General features: G+C 43.8%; 1 protein-coding gene across 2 annotated transcripts in view; it reads right to left on the bottom strand.

Annotated features, from left to right (window-relative positions):
* Window positions 1-24,888, bottom strand: part of Ube2r2 (ubiquitin conjugating enzyme E2 R2) — an 81,942-nt gene that overhangs the window by 8,427 nt on the left and 48,627 nt on the right. Inside the window, exons 2-3 of one of the 2 annotated variants that reach the window (XM_036180026.1) lie at window positions 24,631-24,717; window positions 7,882-7,979 (exon numbers count right to left, since the gene is read on the bottom strand). In XM_036180026.1, coding sequence (XP_036035919.1) covers window positions 7,882-7,979; window positions 24,631-24,717 — 185 coding nt within the window. The remainder of the gene's footprint in view (window positions 1-7,881; window positions 7,980-24,630; window positions 24,718-24,888) is intronic. The other variant, XM_036180027.1, reaches the window with a different exon arrangement.

Raw genomic sequence — 24,888 nt, 5'->3', positions numbered from 1 at the left:
ACACAGAGATTTGTAGATGAAATTTATAGGCCCAGTATAACTTGGTTCTTTTGCCACAAGCAAACTCCACATACTGCTGCTACTGCTGATATTAGCTTCATCTACCCTGACTCTGTTAATTAGAAGGGATTCTTTGAAAGAGCAGCCAGGAACACCAGAAGATAACCCAGTTAAACTCTGTGGAAGAGATCCCTCTGCACCACCACCCCACCCCGCCCCGAGCTGAGGACTGAACCCAGGGCCTTGCAAGCATTCTACCCCTGAGCTAAATCCCCAACCCCTGTGGAGGAGATCTTTAAAGAAAACATCAGGGCAAAGAATCCACTTCTAACTGGGAAAACAGGGCACCACGGGGCAAATATATAGTAACTTAACTGGTTCACATATCACAATCTCTTTATGCTGCTAAAGCAACTAAGACATTTAATAGTTGCTGCTGAGAAGTGCTGGGGCTGTTGTTGATAATGTATGTATTCCTAGGATAGAATGCAAAACCAGAAAGTACAAAGTTTAAAAACTAAGACTGAAAGGCCAGCTTGGCCTGTGTATTGAATTCCAGGACAGTCAGGGCTATGTAGAAAGACCCTGTCTCAAAAATAACAGCTACATAACTAAGACTGGAGTGGAGGTTGAGTAGGTGGGCATGCCTCTGGAGATCAAACCTAGGGCCTTGCCAAGACATGCAAAAAAGTAATTTAAAAATTTTATGATTGCATGAAGTGTGTCTGTGTGCATGTGTGTGCGCGTGCATGCATGCCATGGCACATGTATGAAGGTGAGAGCACAGTTTTGTTGAGTCAGTCCTCTCTTTCCACCTTTCTGTAGGCTCTGGGGGTGAAACTTGGATGGCCAGGCTTACTAGGAAGTGCCTTTACTCACTGAGTAAGTGCTGTGGCACACACCAAGCAGCAGGAAGAAGAGGCAGTGTGGTCAGGAGTTCTAAGTTCCAAGTTAGCCAGAGCTACACAGCAAGTTCCTAGCCAGGCTGAACTAACTACGTAAGACCCTGCCTTTCAAACAGAAGCAAATTTAAATATATAAAATATCTTTACTTGAAAGAAAAAAAAGTAATGGTAATGACCACTGGTACTACACACACACACACACACACACACACACACACACACACACACACTCTCTCTCTCTCTCTCTCTCTCTCTCTCTCTCTCTCTCTCTCTCTCTCTCTCTCAAAGGAATAAATAAAATCTCCCAGCCCCAAGTGAAGCTTGAAAGAGTCCTGGACAAGCGAGACTGAACTCCCCTAGCTGTGACTTCTCTGCCAGCAAATGCTCATGGCAGACCCTGGCTCTTCGCCCTTCCAATTGTAGACAAGACTAGACAGAAGAAACTCTCTACACAACTGTGGCTGCTGGATTGGTCCATTTGTCTGCACCAAGACCACTCTCTTAGCCTACAGGAAACAGGAGCGCTAACAAGCAGTTCTGGCGCCGTATTTCAGAGAAAGTAGCTGTGGACGGTAAGCAGGCTGTGATAAATGCCCTGGTCTCAGCACGGCTGTGGCCAAAACAAGAACTAGAGCAGGCTGTTTCTCCCGCTAACAAGAGATGGAAGGACCACTCATCACCACTGTCCTCACTGGGTGTCTGGATTTCTTTCAGAAAGGAGGCTGGCTTCCCACCCCTCAGGGATGGCAGACCCATCAGACTTGAGTGCAGGACAACTGGACGTTTCCTTGCTTACTGCTCTAGTCAACTCTTACCATTGTATAGGCTCAGCTCTAAGAGAAGGCTTTATATTCTTTAGGTCACAAAGACCCTTACACACAACTCTACCTCATGACTATGCCCACTAATGTGCTGATCACAAGAAGCCCAAACACAAGAGATTATAATGCCAGTGCCACACAGCAGCTGTTGCTCATGACAGAACAGCTGGACACCACCCCACGGGAATTCCACTGCAGTCCTGCTACAGCAACCCGAAAGCTGGATCAGATCCAATCCCGAGTCAGACAAGCCACGAACCCTGACAAATTAGCACCGAAGTGGTGTGAAGCAAAGACCACCCTATCTGCCTTGTATGTATTCTTTTGTTTTGTTTTCTGAGACAGGGTTTCTCTGTGTAACAGCCCTGGCTGTCCTGGAACTCCCTCTGTAGACCAGGCTGGCCTGGAACTCACAGAGACCTGCCTGCCTCTGCCTCCCGAGTGCTGGGATTACAGGTGAGTCAGTGTTTTGGTGTCATGAGTTTATTGAGCACTTGGGCAGCAAATGCAAGGCGTTTAAACCTGGTCTCCAGAGCAAGTCCCAGGCCGGTGAGACTACACAGTGAGCCATGCAGGGGCCTAAGCAAGCCTCAAACAGACTTCCAATTGACTACATACCTTTAGAAGCCCCTTAACAACCTAGACATGGTTGTGCAAGCCTATAATCCCAGCACTCAGGAGACAGAGGCAGGAAGACTCCAAGTTTGAGGTTAGCTCAGCTACACAGTTAAAACCTTGTTTAAAAAGACAAAAAACTGACAACTCGGGAACCTGCATAGGACTGGATGACAGTTGTGTGGCTTGATCTGTTTGTGGGGTCCCTGGCAGTGGGACCAGGACTTTTCCCAAGTGCATGAACTGACTTTTTGGAGCCCATTCCCTGTGCTGGGATACCCTGCTCAGCCTTGATACAAGGGGGAGGGGCTAGGCTCTCCTTCAACTTGGTATGCCAGACTTTGTTCTCTACCTTGGGAGGCCTTACCCACTCTGAGGAGTGGATGGGGGTAGAGTGGGAGGGAGGCGAGGAGGTGGGAGAAGGGGAGGGAGGGAAACTGGGGTTGGTATGTAAACTGAAAAAATTTTAATAAATAAATATATTTAAATACAAAAAAAAAAAAAAAAGACAAAACCTTTGCCTCTTCAAGTAACAGAAACAAAAAGAACAAGTAAAACTATTCCCTACTGCTGTAAATCCTGAGGTGGTACTTTCCTAACTAATCCCAAAGACAACCAGGTGACGCCGCCAAGCTAATAAGGTACAAAAGTCTTCCTGAGCGACCCCAGAGATCTCACAAGCTGAGAAGAGCTATGCTGGAGTGACACCAACAGGTCCATGGAGCACTGAGATACAAGGTAGCCAGTTCCAGAGCAAATGTCATACATACACTGAGCTTGCACAGTACCTTAAGGTATGACTCACAGACCACCTACAAGACAGACCTGCACAAAGCAGGACAAGGCACTTCTGTGTGAGGAGAAAGAGCTCTTCATTCTCTCCACTCTCTCCTGAGAAAGGATCTCACAATGTAGTCCTATAACTCATTATGCAGACTGGGCTGGCCTTGAACTCAGAGATCTACCAGCCTCTACTTCCTGAGAGCTGTGATTAAAGGTATGTGCCACCACAAGCAACCCAAGGAAAAATATCTTGAATGAATACACCATCCAGGAAAGAATATAATGTATAAAAATCTTGAGGCCGGGCAGTGGTGGTGCACGCCTTTAATCCCAGCACTTGGGAGGCAGAGGCAGGCGGATCTCTGTGAGTTCGAGGCCAGCCTGGGCTACCAAGTGAGTTCCAGGAAAGGCGCAAAGCTACACAGAGAAACCCTGTCTTGAAAAGCCAAAAACAAAAACAAAAACAAAAAACCTTGTTCCAGGCTGTCCATCAGGGAAGAGTCTTGTTTTCTGAATAGAGAAACAGAAACATTGATTCAACACACTCAGCCTCTAAAGAGAAGTAGCAGCAGTCCCTTAGAGACTGTGTCCTCAGGCCCAGGTGTCCCCTATCCCTGAGAAATAAACACAGACTCATACTTCAAGGGACAACCAGGATGGGTGTGTGTGAATGTATGTCCAAATCTCAATAAATTTTCAAAAAAACTTTTACATAAAGTAGCCCCTCTTATCCTTGGGAGTAGTTTTCAAGACATTCAGGGAAACTAGAGCTCAGAGAGTATGCTGTGCACCCTACAAACTAGGTATTAGAAGTCAACAACAGAACCAGGAATGGCACTCATTCCTATAATCCCAGCACTCAGGAGCTTGAGGCAAAAGGTTTAAAGTTCAAAGGGATCCTCAGCTAATAGCAAGTTCTGAGACTCTCTCAACAACAACAAACATCCTGGGCTTGTGGCACTGACTTCAATCCCAAGCACTGAGGGAAAGAGGCAGGTGGTACGTGTCATTCAGGGCCTACAGTACAGGCCTGGTCTACAGCACCTGTTGTGGGGTCCCTGCGGGTATCACAGCTGACAGGAAAACTCAGTTACAGATGAACTTGGTCAGTCAGAGGACCAAAACTTCTGAAGAGTCTGATCCCTGGTTTAATTTTCTTCCACATTTAAACACAAACTTTAGGGGAAAGTCTCCACTTGACAGTTCTCAGAACAAAGCATCTGAGACCTTCACTCTAAAACTGAATTCTCCTGTCTGGGAAGCAATGCTGGGGCCTAGAGAGGTAGGATTTGTAGTAAGCATATGGATGGGTGCTATTACTGATGGAGAATGCAAAGGCCACTTTCTAAGGGTAAGTTCTAGCCACTGACAGACAAAGCCTAAACAATTATTAGGAGCTGGCCCCCAGTTGCAGTAGAGCTGGCTGCTAAAGACAAAGGGTCACCAAGGCTGTGTGACCATGTCACCCCAGCATCCGGGTAACTGGGCATCAGTTTCCTGGCTTTGGAGAAAACAGGTCTGCAGGGTTGACAATCTTGGCTGCTCCAGTGCTTCCTTTAAGCTGTACCTCCTACAACTACATTTGTGTTAGGGGCCAAGAAAAATAAAGTTCCCTTGAAATACAAGAGTGCATTCCTACACATAGTAAGTGATACCCTGCACTGGTGGAGAGAGAGACAGCCACTAAGTGACTAAAGTGTGTAACTTACAGTTACAGTCAGGACACAAGGGAGAGAGGTACAGTCTCAAACTTAGAAAGTGTTCCTAGAATTTCTCATTTAATGCTTTCAGACCACAGCTGACTATGGGTAACCAAAATTACAGAAAGCAAAATACATTGTCTATTTAATTATATTATCAAAGTTATTTGGAATGTGGAGCATAACAATATCTCTCGAGTAGCCTCCTAAACACTTCAATGAACTTAAAGTGGAAAAAAAAAAAATGAAACTCCTAACCTTCGGTACTTTAAATGTCTGTTAAGACAGGTCCTCTAAGCCAGGTGGTGGTGGCGCACACCTTTAATCCCAGAACTCAGGAGGCAGAGGCAGGTGGATCTTTGTGAGTTGGAGGCCAGCCTGGTCAACAGAGTGAGTTACAGGACAGCCAAGGACTGTTACAAAAAGAAACCCTGTCTCAAAAAAACAAAAAACCCAAGGTCGAGACCAGCCTGATCTACAGAGCGAGACCCAGGACAGCAGCAAAGCTACACAGAGAAACGCTGTCTCAAAAAAACCACCACCAACAACAACAAAAAAAACAAACAAAAACTAAAAAACTAAAGATAGCTCCTATATACAGCATTTGCTATAGGTTTTTCTCAAAACAATTAGGATGAATTTTAATAACGTGTTTGAAATAATTTATTTTTATGTTTTTAGCATTCAAATTAAATTTGACATTATGGAAAGTGTGCTGTGATGTATACAGGCAGCTAGCAGCTATTTCTCCCCACAGGCAAATAAAAGGTATCTGAGGAATTAAAAAGAATATTTCTTTCTTTCTTTCTTTTTTTTTTTTTTTTTTTTTTTTTTTTGGTTTTTCGAGACAGGGTTTCTCTATGTAGCTTTGCGCCTTTCCTGGATCTCACTCTGTAGACCAGGCTGGCCTCGAACTCACAGAGATCTGCCTGCCTCTGCCTCCCGAGTGCTGGGATTACAGGCGTGCACCGCCACCACCTGGCCTATTTCTTTTCTAATATATAGCAAGTGGCCATTTCACATTTGACCCGACTCCTCATCCCTCACCCCAGAAGCAGATTTCCTAGTCCATCTACTCATGGCTTCTATCTACTAAGCAGGGGGTTACCCTAGGCCTTTAGATGAGAGAACCAGAGACATTGAAGGTCCCTCTAGTGATTATAGTATTAATGACTAATAAAACCTAATACCTTGAGTATTAAAAACACAAAGCCTTGGTGTGCCATAGTTAATTATATGTTTTATCACATATGCCGGCTAATACTGTCAGTATTTTGAGCCGCCCGTTGGGGACCCGCCCCTTGGGGACCCGCCCCTTGGGGACCCGCCCAGCATCCTGCCTCCATCTCGCCCCTCCTCTTGCTAGTGGTAGCACGCACCTCTTCCTCCCTCCCTCCCTCCCCACAAAATAAACTTGCCATGTGGACGTCACCTCTGCCATGTGAGTAACTTTGCACCATCCACAGCTCCACATGGTGTGTCTCACCCACCACCTGACGCTGGGCACTGTGGACTAAACCCATCAAGGCCTCCCATGCTCTACATCATTACAACTATCATCTGGCCAGCCTGGGCTACACAAACACTGTCTCACAGCAGCGACAAAAGTCTCTACCTTTTCTTTGTGTCTTTCTTATTTTTTTCTACCAGGAGGTCTTACTATATAGAACAAGTTGGTCTCGAACTCAGAGATTAACCTGCCTCTGCCTCTTGGGTGCAGGAATTAAAGGTGTGCACCACCACATTTGGCCAAAAGTATATTTCTTACTTCATCAAAACTATAACTAGGGGTTGGGGATTTAGCTCAGTGGTAAAGCTCTTGCCTAGCAAGCACAAGGCCCTGGGTTCGGTCCTCAGCTCTGGGGAAAAAAACCAAAAAAATAAAAAAACTATAACTAGTCGGGCATGCCTAAATACCTCATAAACAGCCAGGTGAGGTCTGCAAGATGGTAACTGCAAGTGAGAAGGTTGTTGTCAAGCCTGATAACAGAGCTGACTTTTTGGAATCCACATGATGGAAAGAGAAAACTGACCTCTACCAGTTCTGGCCTCTGATCTCAACACTCAAGCTATCTCACACACATACACACACACACACACACACACACACACACACACACACTCACTCACACACACTTCTGTGATAAAGGCCAAATCAATACATATGTGTTAAAAAAAATAATAAAGTTTAAACACAGGAGTTATGGGGTCTGAGGAAGAATAAATTTTAATATAAGAAGAAGAACCTGATGGAAGGAAACGGGAATCCCAGCCACCACTGCTCAGGAAGTCAACACTTCAAAGTGATAGAGGCACACTTGTTCGTCAACCAAGAATCGCCCACATTCCAGAACCAGGTGCTCCCCAACTTGCACCTGCCACCTTCAACCCTCATCACTAAAGACCACTGTGACTGACCCACTGTCGCCACTGCCTCACAGTTGCCTTTGAGAATGCTCCACACCTTCCCCACCCCGTACCACCACAGCTTGCTCCCTCTCTCATCCCAGCTCAGAAGTGGTCTCTCACCCTCCCCCGCCCAATACATTTCTGATTTTTACAGCATTTCTTGGCCTTTCAATTGCCAAGATACCCGTTTGAAGCAAAACCTTTATAACACATCCTCATCCTCTAACCCAGAGAGCAAACTGTCACACAGGAAAGCTTCTTTTCACGCTTCAAAGAGAATGAGACCCCATATACCCAAACCAGGACTCAAGCAGCAACTGTCTATAGTCCTGTGTATGGGAGGCTGAGGTAAAAGGTTTACTTCAGCCCAGAGTTTGAGGCCAACCTTGGCAACATAGTAAGAATGTCTCAAAAACAGCTGGGCAGTGGTGGCCCACACCTTTCATTCCAGCACACAGGAGACAGAGGCGGGCGGATCTGTGAGCTTAAGGCCAGCCTGGTCTACAGTGAGCTCCAGGAGGCCGGGATACACAAAGTAACCTTGTCTCAAAAAAAAAACAAAAAAACAAAACACCAATAAACAAACAAAGGAATGAATGAGAAAAAGAACAAAACACGGTAAGTTTCATTTCTTATAGAACACCTTACCTCACATTCTGAGTAGGATTCCACCTTTCAGAGGGCAGTTCTCCACTCTGTGGGTCATCTACAGGCGGATGAAGAATTGAAATGCATACATCTCCATTCTACAAGACAACAAAACGACATTCAGTAAATACATAAAAAACTGATGTAAGCAAGGCATAGCAACACACACCTGCAATCCCAGTACTCAGACTGAGGCAAAGGATCTCAAGGATGAGGCCAGCCTGGACTACATAGTCACAGCTGGTCTACACATGCATGCATGTGTACACACACACACACACACACACACACACACACACACTTCTGTGATAAAGGCCAGCCTGGACTACAGTCTACATGGCAAATTCCAAACCAGCTAGGGCTACAAAGAACCTGTCTTTAATAAAACAAACACAAACCAACAACAACAAAAACAAAATATGCAATGTATAAGGCATATAATTTTTTGCTAAAAATTGTTTCTTTTTATTGTGGGAAAACAATTCTCCATGTTAAAATTCGAAGTCGAAGAAGAATTTACACAGTATAAAATTCACCTGGACCAGGTTTGACTAGAGGCAGGAGGATCACTCCAAGTCTGAGGCAGCCTGATCTACATATATCAAGTTCCAGGTCATCCAGGGTTACACAGAAGTCGTATCCTTCCTCAAATAAAACAAAAACACTTGGGCCAATCTCCAACATGTCTGTCCTGTCTGTAGCACCATCCTTCCTAAACAAGCAAACAAGATAATTCTTGACTATACGGTTAAACACCAACTGCTGTAGTTACTACAGTTTGCTGCATAAACGGAAGAACTAATCCAACAAGTACATTCGGATTACTTCAAACATATCACATGACCGACATACGCGACACAGAAGTATATAAATGGACACACACTCAACAGAAAAGTGTAGCTGAAGTAAAATAGTCGTGTGTGTCATTAAATCCTCCCTGCCTTTCTTCTCCTGTTGTTCTGAGACAGGTTTCTCTGTGGAGCCCTGGCTGTCCTGGAACTCACTCTGTAGACCGGAAATCCACCTGCCCCTGCCTCCTGAGTGCTGGGATTAAAGATATCGGCCAGCAATCCCCAACAAGTCATTTGGTTTTTTTCTTTGTTTTTTTTATTGTTGCTGTTATCTGAGACAGGGTTTCAAGTCTAACAGTCCTGGCTGTCCTGGAACTCACTTTGTATACCATGTTGGCTTCAAACTCACAAAGATCTGCCTGCCTCTGCCTCCTGAGTGTTGGGATCAAGGTTGTATGTCACCACGCCCTTTTTAAGAACCAAAACTGGGAGTAGCTGGGGCGGTGGTGGCGCATGCCTTTAATCCCAGCACTTGGGAGGCAGAGGTAGGCGGATCTCTGTGAGTTCGAGGACAGCTTGGTCTCCAAAGTGAGTTCCAGGAAAGGCTCAAAACTACACAGAGAAACCCTGTCTCAAAAAAAAACAAAAAACAAAAAACAAAACAAAACAAAAAAAAAAACTGGGAGGTAAGAGTTAAAAAATTTTTGAACCTATATGTATAATATAATGTACACAATTTTATATATAGCTCAAATTTAAAACACATACAGATGTTTATGTAATTATAAAATAGAGCTTCTAAAAACTTCTGTGTGGGGCTGGAGAGATGGCTCAGAGGTTAAGAGCGCTGTTTGCTCTTCCAAAGGTCCTAAATTCAATTCCTAGCAACCATATGGTGGCTCACAACCATCTGTAATGAGATCTGGTGCCGTCTTCTGGCCTGCGGGTATATGTGCAGACAGAACACTGTCTACATAAAAAATAAATAAATCTTTAAAAAAAAACAACAACTAACTAAGAGAGTAAAAGGGAATTAAAGAAAACAAACTTCTGTGTGAACCAGGTGGTGGTAGCATGCACCTTTAATCCCAGCACTCAGGAGGCAGAGCCAAGAGGATCTCTGTAAATTCAAGGCCAGCCTGGTCTACAGATCGAGATCCAGAACAGGCACCAAAACTACACAGAGAACTCCTGCCTCAAAGAGAAAAAACAAAACAAAAGAACTTCAGTGTGCTGGGCAGTGGTAGCATACGCCTTTAATCCTCAAAGGAGGCTGAGCTCTGAGTTTGAGGCCAATCTGGTCTACAGAGAGAGTTCCTTGATAGCCAGGGCTACCAAAGAAACCCTGTCGTAAAGAACAAAACAAAACCCTTCTTTGTACATGTGTGTGAATATATTTGTGAGCATTTGTGGGAGCCAGTGGTCATTAATCCGGGGCTTCCTCAATTGCTCTCTACTTTAGCTTGAGCACTTAGCTATTCAAACTATACACTGCTTGGCTGGAAAGCATCAGGGATCCTCCTGTCCCTGTCTACACAGCACTGGAATTACAGATGTGCACTGCACTGTCAAACTTGGCTTTTCACGGGGTGATGGGAATATAAACTGAGGTCCTCATGCCAGCACAGAAATCACTCATTGAGGCTGGCCTCAAACTCAGAGATAGCCTGCCTCTGCCTCCTGAATGCTGGGATTAAAGGCGTATGCCACCACGCCCTAAAAAAATTTTTTTGTTTGTTTTTTGTTTTTCAAGACAGGGTTTCTCTGTAGCTTTGGAGGCTGTCCTGGAACTCACTTGGTAGTCCAGGCTGGCCTCTGACCTCACAGAGATCCACCTGCCTCTGCCTCCCGAGTGCTAGGATTAAAAGCATGCACCACCACTGCCAAGCTGAAAAAAATTATTTTTAAGAGAATAAAATTTTAGGAAAATAAGTATCAAATAGTGTAGATCATAACTGGACACCACCAAAGAAAGGTGAAAGACAGAAAGAACACAGTAAGAAAGAACGAACTGTATATGGACAGAATAGAAGAAAGCGAACCAACAAGGGGTGGGCTCTGTGGTCGTGGGAGCTCTTACCCAGGTCCCCAATCATGAGTGAAATTTCACCGTGTGTCTGTCCTGAGAAATCATCATCAGAACAGGAGCTGGGGGAGCCTTGCTGGCAGTGTCTAGTATACAAGCATGAGCACCTGGCTTGGATCCCTGGATCCATGGAAAGAGCTGGGCGTGTTGGAGCGTGCTCATCAGCTCAGCAGAAATGCTTCCTTGGGCTTCCTAGCCAGCCAGCAGAGCCTATGGGCTCCAAGTTCCAGGGAGATCTTGTATGGAAAGAAACGAGGTAGATGGCTCCTGAGGGATGACACCTAAGACTGACCACTGGCCTCAGTTCAATTACCCATGCACTCATGTACTATGTACACCCATTCTAAATGAATGAATGAATGAATACGCGATAAAATAAAATACTCCTGGGTACTTGTTTCCTATTACTGCTCTAATAATTACCACAGCACGATGGAATAAACAGCAAATTCAACCTTTTTGCCAACACGGTGCCAACAGTGAAGAAGGAGCACTGCCCTCCCCAAGCTGCAGCCAAAGCGAAGGCTTTGAAAGCCAAGAAGGTGTGCTGAAAGGTGTCCACAGCCACAAAGAGAAGATCCACATGCCACCCACCTTCCAGCAGCCCAAGACCCTGCAGCTCTGAAGGCAGCCCAAATACCTTTGAAAGAGCATGCCCAGGAGAAACAAGCCTGACCACTATACCATCACCCCATTCCCCCTGACCACTGAGTCTGCCATGAAGAAGACAGAAGACAATACCACACTTGTGCTCATTGTGGATGTCAAGGTCAACAAGCATGAGATCAAACAGGCTGTCAAGAAACTCTATGACAGTGATATGGCCATAGTCATTACCCTGGTGAGGCCTGCCGGAGAAAAGAAGGTGGCGTTATGTTTGGGTGGCTCCTGATTATGATGCTCTGGATGTTGCCAACATCTAAACTGAATCCAGCTGGCTAATCCTGACAGAGTTAAAGATCAATGTGTTGGCATTCCTCTCCCCTATACTAAAACTACTCTTGGGCCAGGGAGATAGCTCAGGGGAGCTTCTAACTCTTCAACAAGGACATACAAAGATACCAAAATGGTTGAAATAGAAAAAGAATTCAAAGATCTAGTTTTAAAAAACAATGACCCTAATGACTACTCAAATTTGAAACTTGGATAAACTCTGTTGACCTGCTTAACACCCTCATGTCCTGCCTGCCTGCCTTCTGTACTCCTTTACAGATCTCAACTCTCACCTGCAGTAGATAGTGACTGACAGAGGACCCACAGCTGGCCACCAAGGAGATTAACTGCAAAGGCTCAGAACTGTCAAAGTGCAGAGAGCCAGTGAGAACTGACAGCTCAGGCACAAGAGGACAGCACAGAAGGGCAAGAAAGACTAAGAGATCGTGGAGACTGGAACGATGATTCTGGACATGACATGGCAGGTGCTCTCTTCAACTCACAGCAGCTATGAAGACCTTCATAATCCCTGAACAAGATTGCCTGCCAACATCCTATCATGAAAGAGGAGTCATGAGGTCCTACCCTTCCTTGATGACAGTTAATGGTTGCTGGTTGCTGGGGAAGGAAAGACAATCTCTTCAATGGTAAAGCCACTAGGAAGGCGTCCAGGCTCGTGTAATCAACCATATGCAACTCATTCATGAAAAAAGGACAACAAAGTAGAAAGAAGACCAGTTAGGGAGAGAAAAGGGTCAGTGAAAATGGAAGTGGGACAAGAGAGTATGGAAGGAGGTATAATCAAAATTATAGCCATGTATGAAAATGTCACAGCGAAACCCAGGATCATAATTAATAAACACTGGTTTTTTTTTGGAGACAGGGCCTCTTGTCTCCTCAAGCTCACAGATCTACTCTTTGTGTTTTGTTTTGTTTTTGGTGTGTGTGTGTGTGTGTGTGTGTGTGTGTGTGTGTGTTTTGAGACAGGGTTTCTCTGTGTAGCTTTGCCTTTCCTGGAACTCACTATGTAGACCAGGCTGGCCTCAAACTCACAGAAATCCACCTACCTCTGCCTCCTGAGTGCTGGGATTAAAGGCATGCACCACCACCACCCAGCTCCAGATCTAGAATTTATGCCTTAAAATTTTTTTTAGATGAATTCCACTTACTAAATTAAACTTTTTTGTTGTCTTTTGAGACTGGGTCTCAGTAGCTTTGGCTAACCTGGCACTCTATGTATACTAGGGCTGACCTTGAAATTGAGAGCCACGCATCTCTTGCCTTTAAAGACTTGTCACCACGGCTGACTAAATCAAGTTTTTAATCTGAATAATTGGGTTGGGCATTGTGGCACATACCTATAATCCCAATACTTGGAAGACAGAAGCAGGTGGGTATCTCTAAATTCCTGGCTAGCCTAGTTTTCATTGTGAGTTACTCAAACAAACAAACAAAAAATTAGCAAAAGAAGAGGGAGGATGCTGCCTGGAAGTATAATTCAGTGTTAGCATGCCTCAGGCTCTAGGTTTGATCCCAACACGACCACCAAACAAACAAACAAACAAACAAAACACAATCCAGTGGTTTTTAGTGCATTCAAAGCACTGTAAGAGTAACACTTCAAGTAGCTGTCAAGTTCCTTGCACTCTGCTTAGTGGTTTCCTCCATTACTTTATCTCGCCGTGTTCAGTCACTACCAACTTGCTTTTGGATATGTAGTGCCATGTATATTATGAGCCGTTAACATAATGGACCACACACATGCACCCTTCCTCTGACTTCTTCCACTGAGTTGCCTACCTGGTAGCATGTGCTTGAGAAGTCCTCCACTATTCCGCGTCTATGGTGAGGAGCTTGTGCTGTGGTTTCTGTTGGTGGGCACTGGGGTTGTATGTGAACAGTGCTGCTCTCTCTATACATGTGTGCTTGTCCTACAGTGAGTATCGGCTTCTTTCCCCTTGGACTAGAAAGTGGGTTAGATGCCAAGGTCTGTGGCATTGTTTTAATTTCATTTCCATGGGCCTTTTTTCTGACAACACATGCACCATTTTGTGAGTTAGTGAAGTCTCACTGTGGGTCTGATGAGTATTTCAGCTTATTCATTTTCTGCTTCTCTTTATATCTCCAATCTGTTACTGCCCAGTCTGGCCTCAAACTCCTGGGCTTTGGTAATCCTCCTGCCTCAGCCCCCTAAGTACACACTTGTGGCTTACTCTGGCTACTTTTCAATTAGGTTAATCCTTGTATTAACTGGTTTTTAAAATTCGTTAAAGAACTTTACAGACCATGCTGGCCTCAAAAGCAGGAATCTTCCTGCCTCTACCACTTGAGTATACATCTGAGCAGTTTTTGAAGAATTTTTTTTATGAAGTAGGGATCCAGTATCATTTTTTTGTTTGTGAAAATCGAACTATTAATGAGACTGTTACTTCCCACTTGTGCTAATTTTTATGTCAACTTGACACAGACTAGGAGGATCATCTGGGAACACGGAACCTTAACTGAGAAAATGCCTCTATCAAATTAATCTATGGACAAATATCTGGGGCACTGACTGATATGGATGAGGGGTTGGGACCACCCCTGTGCAGTGGTCCTGAGTTGTCTAAGAAAGCAGGCTGGGCAAACTATGAGAAGAGTAGCCAAAAGGCACACTTTCACCATGGCCTCTGCAACAGTTCCTGCTTGGCTTCCCTCGATGGGCAGTGCACCAGAATATGCAGACCAATAAACGTTTTCCTCCGCAAGTTTCAGTGTTTTATCACGACAGAAATCCTAGCAAGGACGACACTATGAGCTTGGTGTCATTTCTGTCAATCTATTGACTATCACTGGGCATCACAGTCCTGCCTACAATCCCAATACTTGGGAGCTGAGGAAGGAGGATGGTATGCTGGAGGCGACTCTGGACTACCTGGCAAGATCTTACCTCAAAAAGAAAAGTTCTCATAGCTGCAGATGTTCTCCATTATCTTAAAGTTCTCAATTCTTCATCACAGCAGTACTAAACTTTCTTGGTAAGAACAGTTTCATACTATGTTTTAATTCCTTTTCAATGTTGTTTTGGCCTTCTAGGTCTCTTATTATTTCTTTATAAATTTTATAATCATCTTGTTGATGTTTGCAAAAAATAGAGAGATTTTGATAAAGGATTGTTTGTGGGTCAGACTGCCAAATACTATCTGTCCTCTTGAAGTTGTCTTTATTGGGAGCTCAGCTGGTAAAGTATTCGATACACAAGCATGAAGAATCTAAATTCAATCCCTGGTGTGCCCACAAAAAGCTGAGTATCAGGGCTGGAGAGATGGTTCAGTGGTTAAGAGCACTGACTGCTCTTCCAGAGGTCCTGAGTTCAATTCCCAGCAACCACATGGTGGCTCACAACCATCTGTAATGACCACATGGTGGCTCACAACCACTTGTAATGAGATCTGGTGCCCTCTTCTGGCCTGCAGGGACACATGCAGGCAGAATACTGTATACATAATAAATAAATAAATCTTAAAAAGAAAAGAAAGCTGAGTATCATATATGAAAGAATAAAAAAATAAATGATATAGAATGCTAAAAAATAATGATAAAAAGCTGAGTGTATGGGTATTTTGTCTCAGGCACCACATGTATGCTGGTGCAGGGACTGAAGATATAGACAGCTCTGAACTGCCATGTGGGTGCTGGGAATCAAACCCTGGTCGTCTGCAAGAGAAGCCAGTGCTCTTAATGGCTGAGCCATCCCTCCAGCCTTACACATAAAAACCTGAGTGTGGTGGGGCACTTACAATCTCAGTGCTGGATACAGATAAAGGGGTATCCCCAGGGTTAGCTGGCCAGCTACCCTAGATTAGTTAGTGGTCCTTAGGTCCCACTGAGGGCATGTATCAAAAAGAAAGGTGGACAGCATCTGATGAACAACACCTGGGTTCTCTCCTGGCTTCCATGTGTGCACACACATAGGGACACACAAAACAGTTGCTTTTATTAGCATGTATAAATGTGCAAAATAATGGGTTTGGGCCTAACGCTCTCACACACATCGATAACATAGCTAGAGCATATCTAACCCCCACTCTTTTTCCTGACACCCGTCCTATTTCCAATAGTCCCCATTCTACTTTTTTGTCTGTGTGTCTCATTTGTTCACTGTTTCTATCTGTAAGATCTGGATTCATTAGAGAGAAAACATAATATTGTCTTTCTAAACCTGGCTTATTTTGTTTGACCTAATAATTGTCATTTCTGACCCTTTTCCTACAAATGACAGGACTATTCTTTTTGGCTGGATAATATTCCATTGTGAGTATATTCTACATTTTATTTTCCCCATGTATGTTTTTGTAGTTTGAAATAGGGTCTTACTATCCAGTCCTGGCTGACAGGACATCAGGTGACCTCTACTCATCGAGATGCCTGCCTATGCCTCCAGAGGGTGCAGTGAGATTAAATGTGTACACCACCACACCTGCCCCCCCCCCCCCCTTTTTTTTTTTTTTTTTTTTTTTTGGTAACTACTCTGTGGCCCTGGCTAAGCCAGACTGGCACTGCCTGCCTGCCTTTGCTTCTCATATGCTGGGGTTAAAAGCTTGCCCTATATTTTATTTTTGAGACAGGAAGCCTTATCTGGCCTGGGTACTTGCTACTTAGCCCAGGATACCCTCCAACTTGTAGAAATCACCCCGATTCCATCTCCTAAGTGTTATAGTAACAGGGATGTTCTATTTAGTTTATGTGATGTTGACAATTATCGAGCCTACACTGATTATGTAACCTGATTGTTGTGAATAGTGTTAAGGCATGCAAGAATCTCCACTGTATCTAACTTTGATTCCCCAAGGTATATAGCAAGGAACAATACAACCTGATTCCATGGTAGTTCCCATTTTTGGAGGAATCTCCATGTTGACTTTCATAGTCTCTGCACTAACTCACAGGCCTAATCACTACACAGTTCCTTTTTCTCTCACACCTGTGTGGTGTCATTGCCCCCACACCCTTCTTCTCATGAACAACTCATGTGTACAGGTGTCTGCTGCGATGTCCTGTGCCATGTGTGTACTAGATACCCGCAGAGCTGGGAAATGGGCTTTGGACCCCAAGAAACGGAGTTACTCAGATGGTTGTAAGCCACCTTTGTGGGTGCTGGGAATCAAACCTGGGCTCTCTGGAAAAATAACCAGTGTTCTTAACCACTCACCATGTCTCCATCTAGTCCTGTATTTTGTTTTTTTAAAGATTTATTTATTTATTATGTACACAGAAGAGGGCACCAGATCTCATCACAGATGGTTGTGAGCCACCATGTGGGTGCTGGGAATTGAACCCAGGACCGCTGGAAGAGCGGTTGGTACTCTTAACCTCTGAGCCATCTCTCCAGCCCCTGTATTTTGTTTCCTTGATTAACTGCTTTGACTAAAGTGAACGAGAATTGCAAGGTCATTTTGATTGGCATTTTCCTGACTGCACATACACCTCTAATCTCAGCACAAAACCAACAATCCCCAAATTAACATGTTCTAAAAGTGGCTAAATCACACTTGAGAAAAACTGAAGGTGCAAACACAAACACACACACACACACACACACACACACACACACACACACACACTTTAAGTACAGAAATAGCAGATCTGTAACCTGAGCACTTGGGAGATAGTGGTAAGAAATTCAGTCCTTCCTGTTCTATAAATATGAGAACATGATACACGACCGCCTGCCCCCCCCCCACACACACAAAGAAGAAAAAATACGGATGGGAGACAGTGGTCTAAGCGTTGGTAGAGTATCGTGGTTAGTATGTGCAAGCTTGGGGGTTTAACTGCAAGCAGTAAAAGAAAAGAGAGAGGGCCGGGGAGATGGCTCAGTGATTGAGAGCACTGGCTGCTCTTCCAGAGGACCCAGGTTCAATTCCCAGCACCCACATGGCAGCTCACGGCTATCTGCAACTCCAGTTCCAGGGTACCTGGCACCCTCACACAGACATATATGTAGGCAAAACACCAATGCACATAAAATAAAATAAATAAATTTAAAAGATAGAGAAGAGGAAGAAAGAGAGATGGAGAAGGAAGGAACCAGGTACAGCCGGTCTAATACTTAGCACTGTGAGCACAGGTAGACCGACTTTCTGTGTGTAATCCCTACACTGAGGAGACTGAGGCTGGAGGCCAGCCTGGGGTACAAAGGGACAGCCTGCCTCAAAACACTAAAACAATATTAAAAAAAAAAAAAAAAAAAAGAAAGAAAGAAAAAGAAAAAGAAAAAAAAGAAAAGAAATTCGCTGGGCAGTGGTGGTGCAAGCCTTTAATCTCAGCACTCGGGAGGCAAGGCAGGCCAGCCTGGGCTAAAGAGTGAGTTCCAGGACAGGCACCAAAACTACACAGAGAGACCCTGTCTCAAAAAAACAAAAAACAAAAACAAAACAAAACAAAAAAAGATGAAACACACATACAGACTTTGGGAGTTAAATAGGAGAATATACAGAACTTTTCTCCAGAGTATCAGGTATGAGGAATATTATACAAGCCAATTAAAGATAGCCTGTTTTGGCTGGGCATGGTGGTGCACAGCTTTAGTCCCAGCAGAGACAAGGGAGTCTGTGAATTGGAGGCTAGCCTGTCTAAATAGTAAGTTCCAGATCAGCAGGAGCTATAGAGTGGAGGAAATTAATAATGGTTTGTTTTAATCATAAAAACAGTAACTGGACAGGCAGATCTCTGTTGAGTTTGAGGCTAGCCTGGTCTACAGAGTGAGTTCCATGTCAGGCTTCAAAGCTACACAGAGAAACCCTGTCTGGGGGGGTGGAGGGGGAGTTACAGTTACAAAACACTTGTTGAGAGATCAAGGCCAGCCTGGTCTACAGAGCAAGTTCTAGGCAGCCAGGACTACACAGAGAAACTCTGTCTCAGAGAGAGAGAGAGAGAGAGGGAGGGAGGGAGGGAGGGAGGGAGGGAGGGAGGGAGGGAGGGAGGGAGGGAGAATATGAATGAATATGAGAATATTTCATCCCCAGAAAACCTGGGTTCATTTTGTAATGACTCACAATTATCTATAACTCCAGTTTCAGGGGTTCTGCTGCCCTCTTCTGGCATCTGAGCACCAGGCACAAATATGGTTCATAGACATACATGCAGGTAAAACATACACATAAATTTTCTTTAATTTAAAATTGTATATATCCATCCCAAGACAGGATTTCTCTGTGTAGCCCTGGTTGTCCTGGAACTCTTTGCAGACCAGGCTGGCCTCAAACTCAGAGATCCATCTGCCTCTGTCTCCAAAGTGTTGGAATTAAAGGGGTAAGCTTCCATACCAAGCTAAAATGAATAAATTTTTTTAAAAAGAATTTATGTGAGCCGGGCGGTGGTGGCGCACACCTGTAATCCCAGCACTCGGAAGGCAGAGGCAGGCGGATCTCTGTGAGTTCGAGGCCAGTCTGGTCTCCAAAGCAAGTTCCAGGAAAGGTGCAAAGCTACACAGTGAAACCCTGTCTCAAAAAAACAACAACAACAAAAAAACAATAACAAACAAAAAAAAAGATTTATGTGTATTTGAAAAATGCTTTTAGAGTATTGTATTTATGCCCCCTTTTAAAAAACTTATTTCTACAATTCTTCTTTCTGTAAGGCATATTCATTTTATGTGCATGAGTATTTTATGTCTGTGATGTGTGTAGCCGGTACCTGTGGAGACACAGTAAAAGGGTGTTGGATCCCTTGAAACTTGAGTTACACATGGTTTTGAGTCACCGAGTGGGTGTTGGGAACTGGACCTGAGTCCTCTTCAAGACCAGTCAGTGTTTTTTCCTGCTGAGCCACCTCTCCAGCCTTCATGAACCTTCGTAAAGGATGCTGAGTAAAAGAATAGAATGGGCGTCTCTTCTTTGATAAGCTCACACCCATGCTCCAGGTTGTCTTGTCTGAGCGTCTCTCTTCTCTTTCATGCCTAAGCCTATGTTAAAAATATCTTTAATAAAACTGTTTCAAAGATGTTATGGAAATTATAAATCAGTGACTGGTGTGAGAATTAATCTAATTGTCAATTTGATGGAATCTTATTAGAATCTCAATAGGAATAAATTGTCTGGGCATGTCTGTGAGGGATTATCTAATTTGGGAAGACTTACTTTAACATAGGCAGTACCATTCTAGAAAAAAAACAAAAAAGAAAAGCAGAGAGTGGCCAGGCCTGGTGGCACACACCTTTAATCCCAGCACTCAGGAGGCAGAGACAGGCAGATGACCTCTGAGTTCAAGGCCAGCCTGGTCTACACTGTCAAACCCTGTCTTGGAAAAAAAAAAGCAGAGACCTGAAAAACATTGATCTCTGGGCTTGTGATCAACTATTTTAAGCCTCTGAGGCTATAATTCCCCCACCACAATGAACTCTACCCTCAAAGTGAATCAAAATATACCTTCTCTTCCATAAGTAAGTTGTTCCGTGAGGTATCTTCTTCACAACAATAAGAAAAGCAACTGATTGGCAACATGAAGGTCGTGGGATAGGGCACTGAGGAAAGTTCTAGCAGAAGAGCAGGAGTCGGGAGAGCAGTGGTCTAGTCTGCCCAAAGCCCGAGGTTTGCCCTCCAGAAGTTTTTAAGAAAAATGAACAGTGGGTGGTGGTGGCCCACACCTAATCCAGCACTAGGAAGGCAGAGGCAAAAGGATCAACACACAGAGAAATCCTGTCTTGAAAACCACAGAGAGAGAGAGAGAGAGAGAGAGAGAGAGAGAGAGAGAGAATACCATTAACACCGATAAAATCTTCACAACACTCAGCACTTTTTCCCTGAACTAAGGTTATAAAGTTGAAGAACAGTGTTTCCTGTGATTTCAAATGGGGCAGGAATAAGACACAGAAATATAATCCAATCACTGGGGAAGCCGAAGCAAGACTGCCCTGAAATGGAAGCTACCTAGTGCATAATAAGAGCCTGCTTCCATGTTATATGTATGTATGCATGCATGCACGTGTGTGTGTCTCTATGTATGCATGCACGTATGTACGTATGTACGTGTGTGTGTGTGTGTGTGTGTATGTATGTATGTATGTATGTGGGAATGTACAGGCTGAAGCAGGATAATAAGAAGTTTGAAAACAGCGTAAGGTTCCAGTCTCAACAAAGAATCGGGGACTGCAAAGACGGCTCAGCGATGAATTACCAGCACACACAGGAGCTCACAACCATATGTAACTCCAGTTCCAAGGGATCTAACCTCATTCTTCTGGCCTCCACAGGCACTGCACGTATGTGGTGCACAGACATCCTTTCAGGCAGAAACCCATAAACATCAAATAAAAAGACACAGAGCCAGGGCTGAGTGCAGTGACTCTCACCTACAAATTCTCAGGATCAGGAAAGCAGGAACAGGCGGAGGCTCCAGGATTAGAACCTGGGCTACTGAGACCTCTCTCAACCCCACTCTCCCCAAACCAAAACACCCAAACAGAAAGGACACATGGGAACAAGGAGCGGTGGTCCACACCTTTAAGCCCACCACTGGGAAGGGTAGAGCAGGAGAATCAAGAGTCTGGCTACCCAGGGCAGGGAGTGAGACCCTGCCTCAAAATGACCAAAGTAGGAACTGTTTTTGTAACCTTTCTCCAGCCATAAAGTTTTCTTATTCTAAGAGTGTTTAACTGCATGTATGTCTGTGTACCACGTATGTGCTTAGTGTCCCCAGATGTCAGAAGAGGGCACTGAACCCTCTGCAACTGGAATTATGGATGGCTGTGGCCATCATGTGCTGCTGGGAACCTAACGTGGACCCTGCAAGAGCAACCAGTGCTCTTAACCACTGAGCTGGCGATGTCCCTCCAGCCCCAGGCAAGTTTTTAAATCTAAGGTTGCTTCAAAAAATTATTTTTAGGGTTGGGGATTTAGCTCCGTGGTAGAGCGCTCGCCTAGCAAGTGCAAGGCCCTGGGTTCGATCCTCAGCTTAAAAAAAAAAAAAAGAAAGAAAGAAATTATTTTAAAAAGTTGATCTGAATGGTTTTTAATGTGCCTGAAACACTGGGACAATTACAGCAAAGCATATATTAAGCTAAACCTTAGAATTTTAAAATTTTGGATTTAAATTTTATGTGAGTTTAATAACAATGAGATAGTAACAATTTCTCTAGTTTTAAAGATCATAAGACCGCAATATATAATCTATGCAATATAAATCCCAATGTATTATCTTTAGCTTTGCCAGTTGATTCCTAATTAGGACAAATTATTAAAGTTAACATTCTGGGAAATTAGAAGTTCTCCAAAAGAGATAATCTATCTACTAAGTAGGAGGAAATAACTCAGCAAAGAAACAAACAGAAACAATTCCACCTGCTCTGCCGCTGCCGAGTCCACTAACAATGGCTTATCACCAAACACAGCAGAGGCTGGCCACAGGGCCGTGCCGCACTCTACAAATCCAACCCTGGCAACACTGGACATGGCAGCAGGTGGGACGGACGGAGGGGAGGAAAGCCGTGAAAAAGTAGAGGAAATGGAAAAGTAAGCAAAAGTATTCTGCCAGTTCCAGGATTCAAATATATTTCCTGCAAATAATATATAAGCACTATCAATATAGCATATGCCTGGTTTGTTTTAGCCCAGGCTGGCCTTTAGTTCCTGGGCGCAGCCTCTCTGAGCTAGACTATAGTATGTGCCATGACACCAGGCTCTCCCATACACTTTAAATTTGGTGGTAATGTTTCACTTGGCCATCCTATCTGTAAGGTGTGTAATCGTTGGTATGAAAATGATAGTGTTTATGAAGCCACAGGATTCCAGTTGTGCACTTCTGAGTGCACTAAAACATGTAACCAGAAAACGACTTAATTAAAAAGATAAAGTCTCACCACATAGCCCTATCTTGCCTAGAACTCTCTATGTAGACCAGGCTGGCTTCAAATGCATAGACATCCACCTGCCTTGCCTTCCAGCTGCTGAGATTACGGGTGTGCATCACCACACTCTGCTGCAGACTAGACTTTTTAACAGTTTGAAACAGTGCAGAGCAGAAAGGAATCCTATTGTGCAGCACTATCCTATCGCTGATGGCAAATCCATATTAAATTTGCGTTTTAAGTACAGGTTTATTTTTAACTGTGTGTATGTGAGGTGGGGAGATGCCTGCAGAGGCGAGATGTGTCAGATCCCAGGAGCTGGGGTTACAACAGGTACTGAGAGCCTCACAAGAATGACAGGGACTCAACTTGGGTCCTCTGCAAAAGCATTATCACTCGGTAAAGTGTTTTGTTTTTGTTTTTGTTTTTCAACAGGGTTTCTTTGTGTAAAGTCACGGCTGTCTGGCTGATTGGAACTCACTCTGTAGACCAGGCTGATATTGAACTCACAGAGATCTGCTTGCCTCTGGCTCCTGGGTGCTGGGATTAAAAGGCATGTGCCACTTTCTCAACTTCATCTTTATTAATTTCACAGACATAGTATTTTTTAAATAATTAAATTCACAAGTACTAGAGTTTACATCTTTTTAGGTAGTACAGTATTCAGCAAACTATAATCAAAGTTTCTTTGTGGAGCCCTGGCTGTCCTCTGCCTGGGATTAAAGGCGTGTACTACAATGTCAACTCCATCTTTTGTTTTTTGGGTTGTTTCTTTTTTCTTAAAAATTTATTTATTTATTATGTATACAGAAGAGGGCACCAGATCTCATTACAGATGGTTGTGAGCCACCATGTGGTTGCTGGGAATTGAACTCAGGACCTCTGGAAGAACAAACAGCCAGTGCTCTTAACCTCTGAGCCATCTCTCCAGCCCAGGGTTGTTTCTTTTTTAACATGTATGTGGAGGTATGTATTTATTGGAGGTGGGGGATGAAAGTGCCGTGGTATGTGTCGAGGTCAGAGGACAACTCTGAAGAGTCACTTCTCCCCTTCCAGCGTGCAGGTTCTAGAAAGTCCACTCCAGCTGTCGGGCTTGGTGGCTTTACTCACTGCACCATCCATCTCATCAGCCCCACTGCTGTTCAGTAACATTATGATTATGTTAATTCTAACACAAAGTATTCCAGGAGGCTATTCTGGAAAGGACAGCACATATCACCTTTGCATCATGTCCTATCTAAAAACCAAAAACTGCGGCTGTCTGGAACCCCACTTGTGAGGCTCCAAGGACTACAACTTGGAAGACAGACTACCACACACTATGAGGGCTGGCCTCAAACAAACATGAATAAAAAAGGAAAGGAACTGTGGAAATCAAAGGCTCCTCTACTAGGCTAATACATTACTCCAACACTGTCATAATTTTGCCGAAAGCTAAGTATGTTGCTTCAGGTTTCAACCAACAGTTCTAACTAGAAATGCTCCCTGCAGGTACACTAACTTGTCCCACAGAAGAACCTCACCTCAAGTGCTCAGCAGTAACTCTGAAAGGAGGCAGTCCAAATGTAGGAGGGTAAATCCCCCCAAAAAGCTGAGGCTCTGCCCATAGCAACAGTTGACCCTTGCTGTAAAGTTAGAGGACAGGTACACAAATAAATTTATAGGACTTTACTAAATTTTTAAAATGCAAATGTTAGCAAGTGTGCATTATAATACTAGCAATGAGCTGCAAAGGCTTAAATCCTTGATCTTTAACTGGAATATAATTACTATATATTGTCAAACTACCCTTGATTTTAAGTAATTAAGCCAGAGGATACAAAGTAAGTACAAAATCACGAATATTTCTATGTGGTTACAGCAAAACACAATTTACTGAGATATAGTGTCTATTTCAAAGGTGGGTGTGGGTGTGGTGTTGTGCTGAACCTAGATCCTTGTGCATGCTAAGCAAATGCTCCATCACTAAGCTACACCCTCCAGTCCAAATTACTTTTTTTATGTGGTGTGGAAATCAAACTCAGGGCCTTGACTGGTAAATCCCTAGTCTCTTTTTAAAGAACTAATCTGAAAAATCCAGAGAAAGTTATGACAGAGAAAGGTATGTCTCTTACCTCATAAATGTTGGGGTGCCACATTTTGGTCAAGAATCTGAAGGTAGGTGGTGAATATGGGTAGTCAATAGGAAATTTAATATGTGCCTGAAAAGAAAGAAAAAGATAATGCTAATAAATGAGACAAGTTATTCATTTGCCTAATAGTTCACTCTCTTATACCCCAAAGAAGCAAAGTTCCTTTCTAAAAAGCAGGCTGCTGAGAAGTTATTTGCAGTATCAGGGCTATTCTGTTAGTATCTTAGCAAATATTGATGT

The sequence above is a fragment of the Onychomys torridus genome, chromosome 2 (genome assembly GCF_903995425.1).
Source record: "Onychomys torridus chromosome 2, mOncTor1.1, whole genome shotgun sequence".
Classification (NCBI taxonomy): Eukaryota; Metazoa; Chordata; class Mammalia; order Rodentia; family Cricetidae; genus Onychomys; species Onychomys torridus.
The sequence above is the reverse complement of the archived record's forward strand: the minus strand, read 5'-3'. Positions and strand labels throughout refer to the sequence as shown.